Raw genomic sequence first — 21,557 nt, 5'->3', positions numbered from 1 at the left:
GGATACAAAACAGAAGTCTAAGAGCAAAGGGTTGCTGAGAACGGCTCATCCTCTCCTCCTCCCCTCTCCTACCCTCAAGCTCTGGGAACACATCTACAAGGAGGGTGGCAGGACACGAATTCCAGAGAACAACAACAGTTTTGTGGGAACTATATCCTATTTCTGAGGCAGAATTGGCCTTCAAATTACAATGCTACAAGGTCTTCATTTTTTATAAAATTACCAAAAAAGGTGCATTTTGCAAATACAGCGTTTGTTTTGCATGAACACTGCTCCAAATCCCTCACTCCACTCCCTGAGAGCACAGAACCACTGCTGCAACACTGTACTCCTCCAAAATACCATGAACCTCATATGGTAGAGTATTTTTACACCTTTTCTATAACAGTGACATTTATTGCTACACTGGAAAAAGAACTAAAAAGAAAACCCCAACAAGTCATAATTTTAACAGTGGAAGAACATGGACAGCATGGTTACAGAAAATAATAGTATAAGCATGTTTCTATTTATGATAAGAACACTAAACTTTCTAGTAATTTCTAATGTATCAATGTATTACTTTCTCGCAATTCCTAATACTACACTTAAATTGCCAAGCAGTCAAAGAAGAGAGTGCAAAACTGACCTTTTTTCATCTTATTCCAACTGCATTACAGTAAGCTGGCAACGATTCACAAATGAAGAACAAAAGAATGCAAGGAATTGAGAAAGAGCTTTTAAAAAGTCTGAGAAGCTTTTTTTTTTTTTTTTTTTTGTCTATGGAACCATCCAAAGTCAAAGGATGGATCCAAAGTTCTTTTGGTTGAAGAAGAAAGTCATCATGGAAAGAAACCCCTGAGGGGACAATAAAACCTTGAAGAACACGCCAGCTTTTTTTACTCATTAATATAACAAAGGTAACAATTTGCTACATGAAATCAATGAAGACTGTGGAAGGTCATCAAATCAAAATGGCAACCTCAAGAAATGCCAACTAACTACTGACCAAATCCAGCCAGGTTCAAGGGTATAAATGCCTATCAAACCTTAATAATTAAGTAATAAATCCCTTTAAATCAATATATTTGGAAGACTAATTCAAAATTATTAAAGAAGCAGATAACATTCAGAATTAAAATACAGAGCACATAATATGTAAACATCAAGCACAAAATATTATTAATTGTTATATACTTCTCATGTATTTGCACTACACTCATATTTCAAATGCAAATATTAATTTGGAGAGAAATACCTACTGTATATGCACACACTGAAACAGTTTGCTCAGCTATACTGCATCAATGGTTATTTGACAAGTTATAGCATCAAAAGCTGCTCATTTACATATTCATCTATTCTGGTTTTTCCTTGAGAATAAATTAATAAAACAACTATTTGACAGATCCATACTAACAGATTCTCCTCTGAACCACAAGGATACTCATAGCTAAGCAAATTCAGTGTATAAAATATACACCAACAAAATGACATCAAAAATGCAAAAATAATTCCTTTCTAAATCCTAGGAATGTGTAATATTTTTTAACGATAACAATTAACACCAGCAATAAAAATTTAGTTGATAGAAAGAATTTCCATTTGCTATTCATATAATAATCAGTGAAAATTCAGTCTCTGAAATACTAACATGCATTATACTGACACACGAGAACAGTTTTCAAGTATAATTCAACACACAAGCACTCTGCAAAAAAAAAAAAAGTGTAAAAACAACAATACTACAATACTTTAAAAGTTTCTGACTTATAGTATTTTTTTTTTGGTACTGTATTGTAAGGAGAAAATAGTATTTAGAAAGCTAGGCCAGATATTGCTATTTCATTTAAACAAGCAGCAATGAAGACATTCTTAAAATTGTTTTCATTAAAACCTGCAAAAGTCAATAAAACAGAAGATGAAAAGCAGAAATGAGAAATCAGTACAACATGTATGTGGACTACCAAAAAAATAAAAGAAGCAGAAGGAAAAATAAACCTTAAAAAGAAAATGAAAAAAACAGAACAAGACACTGTTTACTAAACAAGCAAAAGGACCTACAGAGTTAAAAATAGTTGGGTGACTGTCAGATTTTGTAAGTCATATCTGAATGATCCTAGATCTCACCTATAAACTGACATAAGGCAAAAGACACAAAATGAGAACTGAAATTGGATTTTCAGTTCTCATCTGATATCAATGTCTTGAGACAACAGATGCTTATTTCGGACTATGCTAAAATTATCCCCTACTTCAAACAGTTTGCACTTAGGCTGCAGAATAAACTTTTAATTTCCAAGTTTTATTGTTCCTCACTTCAAACTGATCTTAAGAAAAAAGAATTAACAAAACACAATGCTAATGTAGTTCTCTAAGGGAAAAACTGGGTTTTTTGGTATTTAAAAGGCTTGTCTTACTGCTCATGGTGATTCTTTGAATGGCTGCTCTGCAGTGAGTTGAAAACACCCAGCACATGCACTTTTCACTAAATCTTTCATTTATTTGTTCCTTTTCAAGAAGAATTCTACCTCCTCTGTTTACAAAATTCTTTTTTAAATGACACTGTTTCTGCTACAATGGAGGTTTCCCAATGCTGCAAGATTTGAAAATACTGATTTGCACCATGGGACTGATACAGATCCAGCTCTTGTAAAATGGAATTGCATTGGTGTTTTACTTCAAACAAACACTCCTGATCTTAAGCCTCCAGCCTGTCCAACTTACTGCACACTTCAGCTTGGAGGACGAAACAGTCTGAGCAGGCAAACCAATTACCATTAAGACCAAAGTAAAAGAGAAGATGCACAATTTTGAAATTTCAATTAATAAGAAACACTCAATCCACAGGACCAGCTAGAAATGGTCACTGTTAAAATGCCAGAAAAGATAAATAGCAGAGATCTTTCCCATCAACTGGTTTTCTCTACAGACCTCTTACTGCACTGTCCTCTGTGCTAATGCAGCCACAGCTGTGAACTACAACTTGGTCTGTGGGAAGATTTTAGGAGGAAAAGTAAGGGCATCTCCATAGCAATTCAAATTTCATCTCAGTCTATTACTCTTAGTTCATCAAAAAAGAAACCTTCAGCTCACCTCAAACCTCACAGAATGATCTAGAGAATTTACATATTTTCCACTGGCCTTGTAAGAGCCATCCTTGAAAAATGAACGTGGACCTGCCTGACTTGGCAGTTTACCTTCTGTATCAGGGTGAGAAGTTTCACTTATTGCTTTGTACTACATTAAAAGTGTACTCTTCCACTCTTCTGTTGCTGCTTTTGTGAATGTCAGAGCTTCTCCATTTTGTTTGCCTTAGTCCTGGCCTAGGCTGCCCTGTGGTCAGAGCTCTCAGCTGCAGTCTGGTCTTTTCTCTGCCAGCCCAAGGTCAATGTAAAGAATAAAAAAGAGCCAAGACCTTTTAAGCAGAGTGGGTAAAAGAGACTGTTAGTTATAGGTGAAATCGTCAACACACAAAACCCTCCCCAGATTAATCCAAGCACTTCTTACACTCCCCACTTTTGAATTATTCAGGAGTAAGTCCTTCTTGCCTTAAAAGAGGAACTTTTTGAGTAAGTACAAACAGAAGTTTATGTAAGACACAGAGGGAAGATGTTGAACTGAAATTCAGCTTACAGAAAAATTACTAACAGGACACAAACAGCTCACAATATTTCTTAAGTAAGAGTTAAAGTTGCTGAGATCAGTAAAAGGTAGCTTGTCACCAGAAATGAGTGAAATAAGACCAGTACAAAACCTTTCTGTTTCTCTTGAAAGAAACTGCAGAGATATTTGGGGTGTTATATTTTGCCCTGATGCTGTGAACAAAATAACTGAAATTAAGTCAGTCCTTGAGTTGTTGGGGTTGGAGTAAGGTATGTACAGCTCTGCCATGTGATAGCAGACAGGCTTACTGCTATTTCATTAGTACATATTTGTAGGAAGGAGATCTCTCTTCCTTACATAGAAATTGCAGAAAAATAGTAAAAAAAACCCTTGTTCTTTGCAATCCTCTTTCACATTTTTTAAAGACTTTTTCTTTTTAATCAGACACAGTAAGAAGTGATTCACGAGCACACTCCTGACTATTCATAAAGTTCTAGCTCCCTAAATGTGATAAGAACAAAAAACATAATAAAGCAACAACAAAAAGTCTTCGGTCATAGTGCAACCCGCTTTCCTGGCAGCACCCACCCCAAAGCTCTTCTCCTAATCTTTTTACAGAGTCACATAACCAGGCCCTGCTCTGGATGGCATTTTCTTGATATTGCTGGTTGTCCTACTTTCTTACCTTTCCTCCCTTTTCTTTATTTTAAAAATCTTTTTACCAGTCAAACAATACTTTATATCATAGTAGCAACAGGAAGCTCAATGTCATTTTGTTCCACCAAAGTCAACAGTTTCATCCACATAACAATGGAAAAACTGGACATATGTGCTAGGTCTTGTGGAGCTCTTTGTCAGGTTGGTTGCTCTCCTAAGGTGGACATAAAAATGTTGCCTACTTAAACCTGAACTCAAGAGAAACAGAAAAATGATCAACAGATTTTTTCCTTTTTTTATAAGCTCTGTCAATCTTGCAAAACAGAAGAGTGCACTGAACACAGAGCTCCTCTCCTTCTTCCTGTGTACAGGAGCAAGTTCTACAGAACTGGGAATTAATCTTTTGTCAGAAGGTGGATGATCTGACCAAAAAGAGGCAGATTTCATACAGGAATACACTTATGGTGTGTTCATGTCCTTCTGTGAACATTGACCTCAGAGGGCCTTTAGAGTGTTCAAGATCAACGCTTTGCTGATCTGACATGCAGGTAACCACAAACTTCACTCAAGTTGAAAGATCTTGTGGCAGCTGCTCCTTTTCTGGAAGATTTGGTTTTCCTTTCCTTTCTTTTTAAGCCTAGTTTGCCCCTATGGCTTTGTCTAGCTGTGTTTTAATTAGCTTGCCTCCACCATACCCAGAGGAGGTCGAACTTGAGAAACATCTGTACCCTATTCTTATTTATTTCTGTGTTCCCACAACAGTGCATGCAGCCTCAAATAACTTCCTGTGCCATGCCTACTGTGATGCTCCTCTATCTGGAAACTGGGTGGTTTGATTTGTCTATACATTAAATTGGGTATTTACACTACAAGTTTGTACCCGCTGTCCACCATCATCCCTGTCTAACTTCCAGCATCACTGCTTTCAAAACAAGGTAAGTTCCATTTGGTCTGCTAATCTAGGCAGGGAAAAATAAAAGTAGATTTGAGGCTTGGTACAAACCCAAAAATTGTGATCAAACTATATAGTTAGTAAATTGTTTGTCTAAATCTTTCATGTGTGATGAAAGATTATTATCATAATTCATTAGCAAATTACAGACTTTGTAATGCAGGCAGTCACAAATTTGGCTTTGTATCAATCAGTTGAGACCAGCTGGGTAGAAATTAACACAACTCTGGGATACAAAAAATGAAGTGCTCTTTCATTTTTAATTCACTGGAAACTTTGAAGGAAAGAAATGGAAGCCCTTTCAAAAATGTCAATTTTCCCTGCTTTTTGTAAATCATTCCATTTCACTGTAGAGATACAGAGATACAAATAAACATACATGGGATGTATGTAACTGAATACCACAGAAACTGCTCAATCAAAATAAATTTAATATAAAGGATATGTAAAGAAAAGCAGTGCAGTTTAAAAAAATCCCCTTCTTTCATTATTTCTGAGACAGTCATACACATCAGTGATCACCAGAATTATTAAACAAACACAAAAGCTAATAGCCAAGCTACTCATATGATACAATATTGTCAAAATTCCTGCTCTGAGCTTTCTCAGTCTAACAAATGACCTTGTACAAAAATGCTTGTTTTGATTATGGCTCCTTTTGCCTAAGCTACAGGCTGTGTATAGTGACAGCTGCATTTGGGAGCAACTTAAAACAAATTTATCTTAGTGGCACCTAATCCAGAGACTGGTACAAGCAGCATGGAAAGTCAGTGTCAAAATTAAACAATGAAGGCTTTTCTAGGAACAGATGCTTTTTCCCTGCAGCTGTAAAAACCTTAAAACAATCCTATGCCCCACTGTCTGGTCACGCAACTACCACAAAGCAAGGCATAAATTTTGCCACTTATTGCAAATATTTGCCGAGAGCTGCTATAACCCTTTTTAAAAACAGTAACAGGGATTTCTTGCGGGTGATTATGAGGCCATTTTATCCTTTAAGTGAGTGCAAGGCTCTCCAATTTATGCCCACAATTCCTGGTACAAAAACAAAAGGATAACTTTTCAAGTTCACGTTTTACATAGATATAGGAACATAACTGAAAAACCCTAAGGAACAGGTTTACTACAGAGATGGTGCCTGCAACACCAAGATGTTATGGATGGGACAAACATTATTAATTCACAGTTGGAACAGCAACTGAGTGTTTTCTCTGCATAGTAATTACAAAGCAACATAGTGCAGCACTATGATTGCACTGCTGCTTCAAGATTCTGTTGACCATTTTGGTGTTGTAACTCCACAGCCACTTTAAAAATCCTTATCGCCACAATTATCCAAAAAATTACTTCTTTCTATTTAGTGATTGCAGTGATAAACTTCAAGCTGAAATAGTAACTCTTAGGAAACAACTTCTGTAACTTAATGAATATAAGTAAATCCGCAGTTCCCAATTAAGTGAGCAATTTACAATGTCAAGAATGTAGTTATGCTCCATATGTGAACTGATGGGGATTTTAGATTAGTTTCTGTTGTGTATTTAAAAGTGATAGCACCAACATGATTTACATAAGTAAAATATTTTCAAATATTTTCTCACCAAGCAAGCACTCTAAATTGTGAAGTGTTTCCTTTCTTACCCAAGTTAAAAAAAAAAAAAAACCACCAACTTTTCCAGAACAACAGTTCATTAGCACCTCACTATTTATAAGTATAATTGGGTTGTTTGATGAGAAAACATGAGAGAACACTGTGCCTACTATAATTTGCACAAATACAAATTTCATTGTTTGAAAACAAATCAGCAATTCAATGAATGTGGTTTTTTTAATATAAGTGTATATCATGCAATAATAGAAGTGATCATATTACACTTAACACAGGATAGAAAGGTTAAACCATGTTCTAAACCACTTTAATTTACAAGCTGTAAATTAATTTTTTTTAATTGCAAAAAAATGCTAACTTGAATTTTTCATTTGTTATTCAAGTAAATATAATTCACACAGATAACAGCACTGTGCTATTTAGCTACAGAGTGCTGCTTCCCCACTCTAAACAGCACAGGAGCTGGGGACATAGCTGTTTAATATGTTCATAAAGCTGCTTAGGTTTTCTTGTCATTTCATGCTAACACCTTTTTAATAGCTAGCATTAGGATAGAAGCCTTGCATAAAAATCCTCCACCCCGAAAGTAAAACACAGCAAATATTCAAAATCAGAATAGCAAGCGATGGTTTTCATTGCAGTTTTTTAAAAATTCAGGGTTTTAAATTAGGTCTTGATCCCCAAAATCCTTAGCATCCTTAAATTACATGAGCAAAGCCATTCAATTCAACATGATTACTTCTAAAATAAGGACAACTCACATGACTGAGCATTTACAGAGCCAAACCCATAACAAAAATTATAACAATGACTCCTCATTATTTTCAAATTCAAATAAATTGATCCTTATCCTTTGAGAGTCTCTCTCCAAGCCAACTTACACTTACGGATGGAGGGGAACAGAGACAGAGAAGGAGAGAAAGGAAGAAGAGATATAAACACACACACACTAAACTGAGTGCTGACAAACCGAACGTTAACAGATGTGTGACTTTTAATTAGTTATAATAATCTGTGCTATTGGAACCTGCCTCACCTTCCCCTGCAAATCAAACAGCTTCCTTTGGAGTTTGAAACTCTCTGGGTGCTTCTAAATTTATGCAAGGAAAAAAACCTTGCTTTCAGCAAATTTTAGATAAACTACAGTGATAACTTTATGAAAGGAAAATATTAAATTATAATTATCCTAAACAGACACAGTCTTGTGAAACTAACCCTACATTCATATGAAAATACAAAGCATTGACTATAATGAATTTGATTCATCCTTGGACACAAAGCTTTACCACAGTAAACTCAGTCAACTGTTGCTCTTGCTTTTATATTCATAGTACTTAAATAGCGCACTTTAAAACAAAAAAAACTCCAATTGGCTTTTCATACATCCACCCTCCCCAAAAATAACGCACTTGAAAAACCCAAATGATATGAAAAGGCTTCAAGGCCTCTTTTCTCCTTTTCACAGCGCTTTTTTTTTTATTTCTGTTTGCAGTAATCTGCCTTTCACTTTCTCATTGCTACAGAACAAACGAGGAGGCTCAGCACTTTGAAAAGGGGGCTCAATGTGTAATGGGTCCACTAGAATTAATTTAGTTGCACCAAATCCATTGAGCAGTGAGGTTTTTTTCTCTTCTCAAATCATTTTGAGTCGGATGCAGCCCCCAGCCTTTGTAATTCTAGTAAAGCACTTAAAGTGCACAGTAGGTGTTCATCAGGACCATCTGGTCAAAAGCAAAACAAGCTGCTGATTTTGCCTTTGAATAGAATGAAGCAAGTGTGAATTAGTCTCTTCAATTAGCACTATTACAACCTGTCAAGTGCATATTGTAAAACAGGATTATTACAGTATTGGTCACCAGTGCAATTATTTACTCTCTGCCTTTTCTTGCATATAAAAATCTCCATGTTTACTAGTTTTTAATAACTGAAGATCGTTTCTTTAATGATATGCACGTCCAAACCCACCAAAATCAAGTTACAGGTTATGAAACATATTCTGCCAGGAATATATTAAGTTTCATAATTAAGTGAGAAGTAGTGCCCTTTCTTTATCTCTTATTGCTGTTTCTGTTGCAGAAAAAGAAAAGTAGTTATATACCTTTTTCAATGGGATATCTTTGAAACAGATCTCTTCAGTCAGGTATTAAGATATTTTAAGTGCCTAATAAAGTCATTGCTGTTGAACAGGTACCTAAAAGGTATTTTCTCTTTATTTCCCAAGGAACTTCCTTTTCATATAATTCCCCACACATCACCACTTACAAAAAGTTTACCAAGGATTTCTTTCAGTGAATACATTTTACTTTAGGAATGTGTGGTTTTCTATAATACAAAGGCAAAAAACTAAATCAAGAAGTTGATTTAGCTTTTTAAAAATAGATTCTTCCCTCCTTGCTGAAAAAGTAAAAGCCTGGCTTGCTGGCACATCCTCATTCACCACTGTAGAACACTGAAGCTATCACAGTGATGTTTAAATTATGTATACTGCTGTTACGCCTTGCTATAAATTGAATAGAATTTTAACATGACAGATTTCTTTAAAAAGGAAACAAAATGTTCAAATTTCATAAAAACATGTGGCTCTTGAGTACAATGAGTATAGCAATGTATTTTAATAGCTTCACTGATACTAAGACTATTTGAACAATAGAACGTTTGTGCACCTCCTATTAAATACCAAAAAGTGCTAGTTACTGATTTTTATTACAATAATAGTTTTCAACAATTTTAAAACAAGTACAAAATGTCAAAATATAAAACAACTGTTTCTGAAACTATTAATATATGTCCCATATTCTGGCAAATGTATTTTATTGTAATTATTTAGCTACAGAAAAAAAAAATATTATTTATATATGTGTTTCATGTCTCCATATCAGTGTCTGATGTTTACTCTGAATGATCTCACTCACCAACAACTGGCTTGAAAATATTTTGTTCAGACACCAAAAAACAGATCTGAAAAAGGTACAAGACCTTCAGCCAGATTATTTTTCTGTCTGCTGCAGGTAATTCATCTGCTTGCCTATATTATAGATTACATTTATTTAGGCCTTTTAAATGAGGCTTCTGCCTGCCTGTTCGTAATGGTGATTTTGCATTTTGTTTAACATTCATCCACTTATGAAAAAAGTTTAAAGAAATCCATCACAAAGGACTTGATTAGGGTCTGTCAACACAGAATTTACAGTTTATCTCAGCCCAGGCAGTTGTGTGCACAAATAGTTCCTCCTCCTGCCTGGAGGGCTATTGGATACATTGCTTTCCATATTCCACCTTAGCCAGTGAGTCTGTAGGGAACAGAGAACAAATATATTACCTAGCACAGGTGACAGGGATGCTGAGCAGGCAGCCTCTGCTTAAGTGATTGGCTAAAGTAATGGAATAAAGAGCAGAGGCAGCTATGCAGAGGCAGCCAGTATTTAAAGACCTATCTTCTCTGCATTGTTTACACAGATTTTATGTTTTACCAAGAATTCTAGTGCCCAGTACATGCTCTACATAGTATTCTCAACAGGAATTTCCAGCAGTTACAAAATAAGATCACCAAACTGTGAGAGGGACTGAGGGTTCTGCATGTTTAACTCATCCATCCTTTAGCAGCCACAGCTTGTGTATACTGGATATTTTTGTAATCCTCCACACAGGAATCACAAAAAGGCTTCAAAGTCTGTATCAAAAGACTAAAATAGACAAATGCAAAGTCTTTGTTTTTAATGGAGCAATCCCATTTGTTAAAAATGTTTGATTTTTTTTTTAATGTCACTGACTAAAACAAAAAGTGTAGAGCACATTATTGTGACAAGAACTCAAGTCCATTAAGTTTTTCACAAATTAGTTTGTCTGCTGCAGGATCAGAACACAAACTTGCTTTTAACACACATTTAAATATTCCCCCCTCTGAAAAAGGCTTTCCTTCATTTCTGTCAAATAATGTAACAACTTGCAAAAATGAAAAGTAGTAGAAATGTTCATTTCTAAATCAGAACAAGGTGGTAGGAATAGATAGAAATTATCTTGAATGTGGCAATGCCTTGTAATAATTTAGCACAGAGCTCCTCAAACCTAAAGTTAAAAAAAATATCTCCAACTGCATACAGCCTCTATAAATTACCTTAGCAGAATAAGGTCAGGTCTTCAGACAGAAATCTCCTTTTAGTCTTGTATTAGGAGTTCAATTTGTCAAATTGTCATTATTTAACCATCTAATACACTGGAAATGTATTCATTTACGGTCTCCAAACTGGCACGAAACCTACCAATTTCCAATTTAAAATGCAGATCATGGAAAAAAGTAACCATGATATTTCCCAGAACAGTATCTGCCCAGAATTAATTTAATACTGCAATTTTACAAGAACAAACAGATGTCAGAAACCTGTGACACAGATTAATTTGCAATTTAGACCATCGTGTTATTATTAACTTTCCAAGTTAACTACTCCCCTGCCCAACTCAAAAAAAAAAAATTTAAATCGAATATACAGAATTTTTGACAAGTTCTATTTAATTTTTTATTTCATTTCCAAAGAGTCTGTATAAGTTCACGATCCCAAAACAATATAACTGAATGTAACTTACATTTTCTAAGATGAGAAATCAGATCTTAATATGTAAAGAGTTTGATATTTTGATAAAGAAAGTTAAAAAAAAAAAAAACAAAAACAAAAAGGCATTTTCAAGTACCATCCAAAGTCCAACTATTAAAATAATATGCAAGAAAATGTGGAAGCAGACACGAGCACTACGGCATCCAGCTTCTCTCAGATAATTTTTTGTCACATGGTTTCCCCATAAACACCACGATTTCTTCGAAAAAACAATTAATCCAAATATCATTTACTATTAAGCACGTATTCTAAACAATAAAAACCCAGAGAACTGCTGCAGCAGTAGTTTAGGAAAGCACAGTTGTGAGCTCACTTGATTTTGCATTTAATCCATTGCAAAATGATTCTGCCTTCTGAAAGGGTGGTGGGGTTGAGTTTTTGGTGTGAGTTTGGGGGGTTTTTGAGACCCTTGGAAAAAATATCTATTCCTTAAAATTCGCAGTACTAATAACAACAACACACTGAACCAGTAGCCCTTGAGAGACAGTTGCACCCAACTGTGGCAAGAAGTAGAACATTTCTAGAATCTTAAATATTTCTTTTAATAATTGATGTAGTCATTTTGAATCTTTCTGCATAGGATATGGCGTGTGAGTAGATTGCATTAACACTGCTTAAACATTTCAACTTGTCAGTATGGCCAAGTCGATTTCTGAAATATTTGCAGTATTTTCCCATCGAAACAGTAATAAAGGTAGAATAAATATATGCCACTGCTTTATAATCACTGAACATTAATGAATATTTTATGTCTTTTTAAATCTCCCTGTTTAATTTAAAAGGGTGAAATTAAGTCTCCTTCCTGCAATATGCCAATTATCTGTAAATCAAACAATAACTTGGCCATTATAGTCCTTTTTGTTAATATACCAGAAGCTAATTTGAAAACACTGAGCAGCATTTTTAGGTAATAATTGAATAGTCCTTCCTGCCCTCTTGTGGTTGGCAACTGCATCACTGAGCTTCTCCACCGTTACAAAAATACACCAGGAGGAAAGTAAACTATTAATTTGTTAAAGTGCGAACAAGAGAGTGAAGAGAAAAAAAAAAATCTAACAGTCCCTGGAGAGGATAGAGACAAAGGAGATGAGGAAAGATAACCACCGATTCCTCCAAACCACAAGGACTGCCTAGGTTTGTTACAATGATCACTCTATGCTAAAAGAAAAAAAAATTAAATTAAGAAGCCATTAGGGAGTTAACATTCAAAACAGTGCTTGTTTTCTATAATTAGACAAATGTTCGCCAACCCTTTTACCTCAGCCAAATCCCCAGGGATTTCCAGGAGACTTTGCACAGACAGACACGTTCACCTGTTCAGCATCAGCTGCACAACAAGGGCCGCAGAGCTCTTTTCATTTTAGCCCCTGAATTGGTCTTCGCAGTTTTATACACTCGATTGGGTGTGATACTTAGATAGAGGAAAGGCAAAGAAAGGTTTTCTGCTCATGCTGGTTACGGGGTGGTAGGGTTTTTATTTCAGTTGTTTAAGGGGAAAATCGTAATTAACTTTTAAATTACATTGACTTCATATGGTAACGTGTTGGCTGTAACCTGCTATTACCAACAAACAAGAAAACTTCAGTGCATGGAAAGGCAGCCTAGATCACCCTGTCACAGCTTTCTGCTTCCTTCAAGCCAGGTAAGACCCAACAGCAAGGAAGTAAATGACATAGCACTGATAAAAACCAAACAGACATATATTATGTACGTGTTTTCTTTTAGATTTTCACCATTTTAAAATTAAAACCACATATTTGGATGACTTCTTTCCATAAACATTCAAATTCTTTATAATTGTAGACAGTCAAAGCTCAGCCCCTCAAAAGTCAAACTGGTTCAAGTATGTTTGTTTATTTGTATCACCACAAAAAGCAACACAGAACTTACTATAGTAGATCTAAAAATAAGAAGTAGAAAACAGGCTTTCACACAGGGAAAAAAATCAGAATTTAGCTCCTAAGAATAACAGGATTCACAATCAAAACAGTTAGTGATCATTTTTCATGGCTGTATGAGATACTACTCCCATAGCTAATATTACAGAACTTGAATTAATTCTGTCTACTATGTCAGCATGTGACACGGGAAACTTCAATAAAATCTGTTCAACCCTAAAAGACTGAGAGAAGTGTCAGACCAATAATAGCAAACATACATTTAATTTGAAAAGCAAACATTTAATCTTAATATTTTGTAATGTGAATTCTGAAGATTCACATTTCTAGGTTGTTTGTCAAGTTTCCAGAAAGCAGTTATATGGAAAATAACATCCACAACACCTGGCATTAGATATACCATGGAGCACTAGACAACAACCTTTGGGCTTGGAAAGGAGTTTTAAAAATATGCAAGGGACTGCTTGTTCTGAATTCAGAGAGTCCAGAGTCACATCAGAGATATTTGTTCCTTCAGGACTTAATTCTGCCGAAGTTCTCTCCAATATCACCCCTTGCTGGCCATTCCACAGAACGGCAGCAACATCCATTATACACAAAACCATTTGGCTACCAGGCCGGTAAGAATTACAGCACTCCAAGAGCAACCAGCCATGGTTGAGGTGCCTACAAAATGGAGATGGAGCCAGTTAAAAGAAGGAAAGACAGAGGGAGTTTCAAGGGGCTTCAAGTAAAATGCAATTTGAATAACTCAATAAATGCTGTTTGTGTATTTTGCTACTGCAATACAAAAAGAAACATCCTTTCTGTATAATTTCATAGAACACCTTTTTCTGACTGAACTCTTTAATCAAATTACAGCAAATCTTGATGACCCAGTTGATTAAAAAAAAAGACTAATAAAATGCAGGAATATCCATCAAGACTATGCAAACCCCCTTTAACAGAGCTGGCATTAGCTATAATGAGCTACATTTATTCTTCAGCTGTGAAACAGCACTCACCTCCTGAATGGTACTGCTTCCTGAGAAGTTGAGGTTGTACTCCCGCTGGACTTCTCGATGGGTGACAATCAGCATGAAGTTTTGATTTAATGACTCCTGCAGGGCCCTGAAATGGTTGAAAGAAAAACAGGAAAATCAGGGATAAGCATGTTATAGCTTGTTTTACAGTTAGATGCAAAAACCCCAGGGTACCCTAAACTCTACATGGACAAGTCCAGGCACAACATTATCATCTCTCTTTTCACTCCTAAATGCAAGGAAGCATGCTGAGAATGACCAAAGGCCATTCCTGAACTCCTTCCTTAATAAGGTGACTGCAGCCTTTAAAGCTCTTCTAATGTTAAGTATTTTCAAAATGGAGAGAGTCCCATTATCTTCACAAACATCGGGTGTATTTAGCACTCCTAATGCCATTAATAACAGGCTTGTCAGCATATTGATGACCAGACCAAATATCAAGCTATGATGCACATTAAGAACTGATGGCAAGTAGAACAAGGCAGAGCATGCTCTTGCTTCTCTAGGGTTACCTGAGGCAGAAACCAAATGGAAATTCTCCTGCTTAGTTTCATTCAAAGCACATAAACCCAGCTAATTAGAACTGGAAAAGTAACCACAGCAAAATTTCTCATGTGGGTATTGAGCATTTAGAAAAGTCAGACCTGCTCACATCATTTTAAATGTACATTACAGAGGTTTTAATCATCAGAAATAAAAAAATAAAAAAAAATCTTAAGATACAGTTTAAACAGGCCAACTATATCTTCATGTTGTTACAAACTTGGGGGTTTTTTTCTGATTTTTCAGGTAGCAAAACATCTGGACATTAAAAAGGCATCCTGTTTGCTTAATTAGGTACAAAATCATGCAGCTGTCTACTTTTCAAAGTAGAAGGCAGGACTTCTGTTATAGACATGGCAATTATGGCTGTGTGCAATCTTACACATGCTACAAAACTGCAGCACCGTTCTACCATAGCTTGGGTTTCTAAACAATATTTACACAGACTTGACTTGTTCAGTGGCATATGAAATTTAATTGGGCCCATTCAATTCTTTTCTTTCTTATCACATACACTTAGAAGAATGACAGACTGTGGTTTTTTCCTTCACCTCTTCACTATTCCATGACACTTTCAACATGCCATTCCTCTTAGCAGTACAGGACAAATTCTAAATGCAGATCAGCACAGCTGTATATTATGATACAAGAAGACAAGAAAGATTCCTAAATCATTTGAGAACTGATTTGTTAGTTTTAACTCCTACTGGAATTACTGATCTGCTGCTTTGCTGCTCAGATGGGAAGGAACTTGTAAAATACTCACTGGATGCTTTTAGCAAGAGATGTACCATTTGGTTGAACATCTCTGGGAAATTTACCTTACAAAAATATCTTTGCTCAGCAACTTAATTTGGTTCCTGTGACATCTCAGTAATCACATACTATGAAACAAAACCATGAAGCACTATTTCTTGTCTTTTATGGTTTTGCAATATGGAAAATAAATACAACTCATTGTCAATGTTAAGTATGACCATGTGCATGAGAGACACGACAAATGTAACCAGAGTCATCTATGGGGAACATGCAGTTTTCTGCACTTTCACAGAATTTTCTACAGAAGGCCTAAAATTTTTTTAAATACTTAACAGTCCTTCAAAAGTGGGGAAAAAAATAAAAAGAAGACTTCTGAAAAGTTGTATGCCTATTTTCAAAGGTAATTCTAATTTGATTGTTAATAAGTTTCGCATCACCACAACCATATTTTCTATTGGCAAATGTTCAGTAGCAACTAAAATATCCTGCTGTGCTTTTTCAGATTCTGATTTTTTATTTGTTTTCAGCAAATACTGGAGGCAAATGACATATTTAATTGCTCTGAAAACATTAATTACAGCATATGTGAATGGCTCTGGATTCCATACAGACTCACACAAGGTTCTGTTATAGCTAATTTTGACTCTGTCTGAAAATCTGTAGATGCTAACTGATAACATGACTCATGTTTTCATTCTGTAATTGATGTAAACATAGAAGGAAACAGGCCAGTCTGATCAAACCCTCAGTATCTCCAGTTATGCATGATATCCACACTTCAGTACAACTCAAAATACAGCTTGTTAATAAAAAGCATCCGCTCGTAGGAAAAGTTTTCCACTTGTGAGAGCAGGAAGTATTTTGGAAAGGAAAAAATACTCTTCAAACAAATTTAAATTAAGTGCCTAAAAATGAAAAGCTTTAATTTTTGAAGTAACTAACAATTTTGACACCTCTACTTTTGGGATTTCTAAGCAACACAAGCTGAACGTTGTTAACAAGCAAATTCTCAGCACATATTCATCGACAAACAGAGTGAAAAAAGAGGCTGAAAATTAAGGTGGCTAAAAAAAAATACCCTGAAAAAAACTGAGGAAAAACTGGGTTTGAAAGTGTTAGCAAATATAGTGCATGGTTAATTGTTCACTTTTTCTTCAGAAAAATAACATAATGAGGAACATTACTTCTGCTTACACAGGAATGCACTGGTCAACTGCTCCAGTCTTTGGAGCTGCTACATCAAAATCTCACATGGTCTGACAGCTGTAGGATGTGGACAGTGCCCACTAGAAAGTCAAAGGGAGGAGGAATTGATGGCACAACTGATGGGTCACTGATGCCAGCATTGGTACCCACCCTCCTGTGTGGGATGGGCGTGATGTGAACACACAGTCAAAGATGTCTGTCCCTCCCATTATCACTTCTTTCAGCAAAGGGGGATGCAGATTACCCCAGATTACCCGTACCAAAATATATCTCACCCAAAAATTGTATTTCAGCCATTAAGGCAATGAAAAATTTTACAAGATAAATGTATTTAAAGGAAACTTCTCAGTGACAGTAAGCTGAAGCTTACTTTTATTTCCTTTTAGGTCCACTTAAGTATATTGAAAAGACTGACTTCGATTACCACGCACATCTCTCAAATTTTGGCTTCATTGTTTGCAGCTATTTAATTTTCCCACAAATGGTATAGTTGGCTACAATCTTCCAAATAAAATAGCTGCATTAAAAGGGAAAAAAAATCCAGGTCAAACTATGTCCCATTAAAGTCAAGACATATTTCCTTGCTTTTTTTTTCCTTCTTTTTCTTTGTTGCCACCAGTGTTAAGAGAATTCAATTAATCTGAGAATTAATTAGTGGGAAAACAAAACTAAATTCTAGAAAGAGGACTAAAGTAGGCCACTCTTACTAGAACCATTCTTCCCCTACTGCAAACCCCAGCTTTCAAAAGCATTTGCTGATAGCTGATATACTGCCATTACAACTTTTTTACCTCAGCTGAATGATTCTGCACTCGTTATGCTGCACAGGAGGCAAGGGAACCTATATTTTTGGGCACCAATCCTCCATTTGCCTACACCCAAAAAAGGAGTCCAAGAACAGACAAAAGAAAATAGACCAGAGCACAGTGATTGCTCTGACCAGTTCTAGCAAGAGACCCAGACATAAAAAACAATTGATTCTATCTGCTGTTAAGTGATTGCATTAATGCTTTGATTTTTTTATACCATACTTTACTTTTTAATAGCATTTTTCTTTGAAATTTTAGTAATATTTTAAAATTTGATACCAAAAGTAAATCCTTAATCAATGATATGTAAATGCTCCTTTTCATTCCACTTTTTATGAAATACATTCAGTATTTCCCACTAGGCAATATCTTTCTCAGTCACACAGAAATTTCCCCCAAAATCTCTGATTTTTATATAAACAGGTATGACACAAGGTAATTAACATTTCCATTTTAAACTTACAGATTTATATAAGCTCATGTCAACAGAAGTCCAAATTTACTGTAATTACAGATTATTTACATTAAAACAAAATAAGAAATCAGTATGTAAATGTAATGTTTGTTGTAGCTAATGCAGCAGGAGGTGGCAGATTAGGTTCAAACAGCAATCAGTTAGCAAATCTGGCTAACATGTAAATGAGCAGAAGCCCTTTTGTTTACATTCTATTGCATTTTAAACTTCAGGATTTTTAAACTGTCTCATGAACAGATGTGAAAATAAAACATTAATCTTACCATTCTTATGGAAGCTTTCAAAGTAACTAAAGCAAGACACTGCTCCTGTCCAGCTAAACAGACAGGACTAATAATTGGAGTTGCAGGTTACATCGTTCTTAATTAACACTCCGCTACAGTTGATAACGTACAACAAGACACCACATCACCACCACCACTGCTCTGCAATGATCTAAAGCAGAGGCATTCAGCAATATATGGACCTACTGCTTGAAAAATGGGGACTGTGGGGTTTTTTCTTATCTACACAGATGATTACACTTGTTAAGCAAGTAACAATCACTTAGCAAAATAGCATTATTTCTAATAATCTCCATGGTATGCACCTGGGGTTTTAATGCCTTTCAACTTTCCAATGATTCATATAATAAATTATCTTTAAGTTTCAGCTATTTAGCAAAAACATTACAAATATAAAATACATTATATCCATTAAAATGACAACAGCAACAAAAAAAAGATAAAAAGCATCTCCCAGAACATACAGGATAGAAAGGAGAGATGATCCAGGTGACCCAGCTCCATGGCCAGACTCCCGTGCCCACACTTTTGATGCTTCCCTCTTGCATTCTCCTAAACCTATTTCCTGAACTGGGTATTGTCAGCCTTCAAGAAGCATCCAAGGCAACAAAGGGAAGGAATTGCGCACTGAGGAAGTGATTAATGTAATCTGACAAAGCTGGTGCAAGGGATCTCCCCACATGGACATTTAATGATGGACATTCTTTGGCATCTTTCCTTTTAAGATTGCTTTCCAAGGGAAATCATGTTTTTCTCCACCCACCTGGTAACTTTAGCTCCCATCTGGTAACTTTTGAACATAGTCACTGGTTTTAAGGAGGGCTCATAGTGCTAGAAAGGTCTCAAAGATCAGGTACAAATCAACAGACAGGAGGAGGAAGGAGACCCAAATTACCACCCACCTCAGTAAAAGGCTGCATTTAAAGTGCAGCACTTTAAACTCATCCAGGTGACCTCTGGCCAGTGATCTCAGAAGTACCCACAGGACATGATTTCTCCTTTGCTTTGATACTACCTGACTGCCAGCTGGAGAACAGACACAGGGCAGGCTGATTCTCTACACAAAGGAAAAAGTATTACGCAGGTGCTACAAAATACTCAAGAAGAACTGGAAGCAGCATCAGAGGTAGGTGAGATGATGAGAAGCAGGGAAGGAAAAGGCTAATTTACTGCAGCTGCTGGGATGAGGCAGGAATTCACTAGAAATCAGATTTCATTAGGTCTCACAGAACACATGGTTATTGTTCTGGATATCATGCACGGATAAGTATGGCTTTGACAGCTGAAATTGTGGAAGCAGGGTGGAACTGTACAGGTGGTATTTGACATTTAAATTTCATCTTTACACCTCAATTTACTAGTATGTGGTAGTAATTCACTGGGTTTCTATTACCTATAAAAGCTTTAGGTAGGCCACTGATGAACAAAGATACCCTAGGAGAGTTTTGTTTGTTTAAACTGCAGGATCACTTTGCCATTACATTTAGATGCTGATTTTAAGTCAGTTCTGGGTTAAGCCCATTCAGTCTGTCACAATAAACTTCAAGGTCTTCATTCCAATATGTTGGAAAAGGATGTTTCAGATGCTGTTCTGCCTCACAGGCACAGATTGGAGCTTATAGAGCTGAGGCCAGACTGTTCCTTTTAAGAAGGGCATATAGATAAAATATCACATACTGGAATCTCAGGCTTTTCAAATATCACTTTCTGGAGATATTCAAATCACAACTATTTATCTCTAGTTCAAAACAGAAGGCATTTGAAAAAAACAACAGATGAACTCACAGAGCAAGAGGCAAAGTTCCTTAACATCCATTAATAATAGAAGTGAGCATGATGCTTTCAAAAATTGTGGGTAACAAACTAATCTGAATAATAACTGACCTAACAGTAGGCAGTAAACAGTGTAACTGGGTTTGGTACATTGCTTCAATTAGATGTGTTTTGATCTGCATTGATGCTTTAATTGGAGGCAAGCCTCCCCTTTCATCTAGAATTTATGACTTCAGGGAGATGATCTAGCCTTCAAATTATCCGTGTTTAAATAGCCCCTAATTAGTCATCGTTTGCTGTCCCAAAGCTACCAACTTTTATCTTAAAAATATCCAGAACTAATCTCCACTATGAAACAAATATAAACTATAAAAGGTAACACTACTTTGATTTTTCTATCAAGTGAAGTTCTTTAAAACTATTAATCCAATAAAAAAGGCTAAGAACTGTTTTTAAACAGTTTGTTGTTATATACTTTACTGCAGTTGCAATAAACAACTCTCTTCAGACTCCAGTTTTCTCTCTAGAATTATAACCTTCAAACTACAACATACAGCAATACCTGGCTAGAAAATTTTGAAATTGGAAATGGAAACAATTAGCAGCTGTAGTGTCTTTTCACTGTTCTCCAAATAGGTGCTAAACTACAATAGCTTATTGTTTTCACACACAAATACAGCTCCTGTTTGCACATACAGTTCATGTACACCACCCTCTGTTCCAGTGCCACTATTCCCTCTCTTAATGCTCCTTTTCTTTACCATTATTATTTTTATAATTCGTATCAGCATTCTTATTTCCTCCACAGACTACATGTTAATGTGCACAAGTACCTTTTAATAATATACAAAGTAGTTTCAGTCATTAGGAAGGCAGTTATTGATTTCTATTGACTCTCAAAGAATTCCTCTCACTAGTAATACAGCTGCACTCGTAGCATATTCTATCACCCAGAAGGGCAGGAAGCCAACTCCCTCTTCAGACAACCTGAAATCCATGCATTTTGTCCAATTCCAAACGCATCCCTCCCTCCCTGTGCTGGGTGGTCCAGAGCAGCTCCTTTCCCAGGCTCAATTCCTGCGCACCCTCTAGCGGCTACCGAGTAAAATTCCCATTTTCCTGGGGAAGAGCACATACAGGGCTGCCTTCGGGAAAGGGAATGGCAAGGAAGAAAACAAACCGAAGTAATTGCTAATTACTTCATAAGAGCATTTTCCATAAAACATCATTTCCTTGTCAAACATTTGCAATATCCCCTGACAACAGAAAGAGACCTGGGAGTGCTGGTCGACAGAGGCTGAACACGAGCCAGCTGTGCCCAGGTGGCCAGGAAGGCCAGTGGCACCTGCATTGTATCAGGAATAGTGTGCCAGCAGGA

At 36.1% G+C, this 21,557-nt stretch overlaps 1 protein-coding gene across 1 annotated transcript in view; it reads right to left on the bottom strand.

The window, feature by feature from the left end:
- The window catches only part of FAF1 (Fas associated factor 1), a 152,658-nt gene that overhangs the window by 89,542 nt on the left and 41,559 nt on the right, over positions 1–21,557 (bottom strand). The window contains exon 7 of the mRNA XM_008640751.2: positions 14,313–14,418. Coding sequence (XP_008638973.2) covers positions 14,313–14,418 — 106 coding nt within the window. The remainder of the gene's footprint in view (positions 1–14,312; positions 14,419–21,557) is intronic.

The sequence above is a fragment of the Corvus brachyrhynchos genome, unplaced genomic scaffold, assembly GCF_000691975.1.
Source record: "Corvus brachyrhynchos isolate BGI_N302 unplaced genomic scaffold, ASM69197v1 scaffold48, whole genome shotgun sequence".
Classification (NCBI taxonomy): domain Eukaryota; kingdom Metazoa; phylum Chordata; class Aves; order Passeriformes; family Corvidae; genus Corvus; species Corvus brachyrhynchos.
Note: the sequence above shows the minus strand (reverse complement) of the source record. Positions and strands in the feature narration are given on the sequence as shown.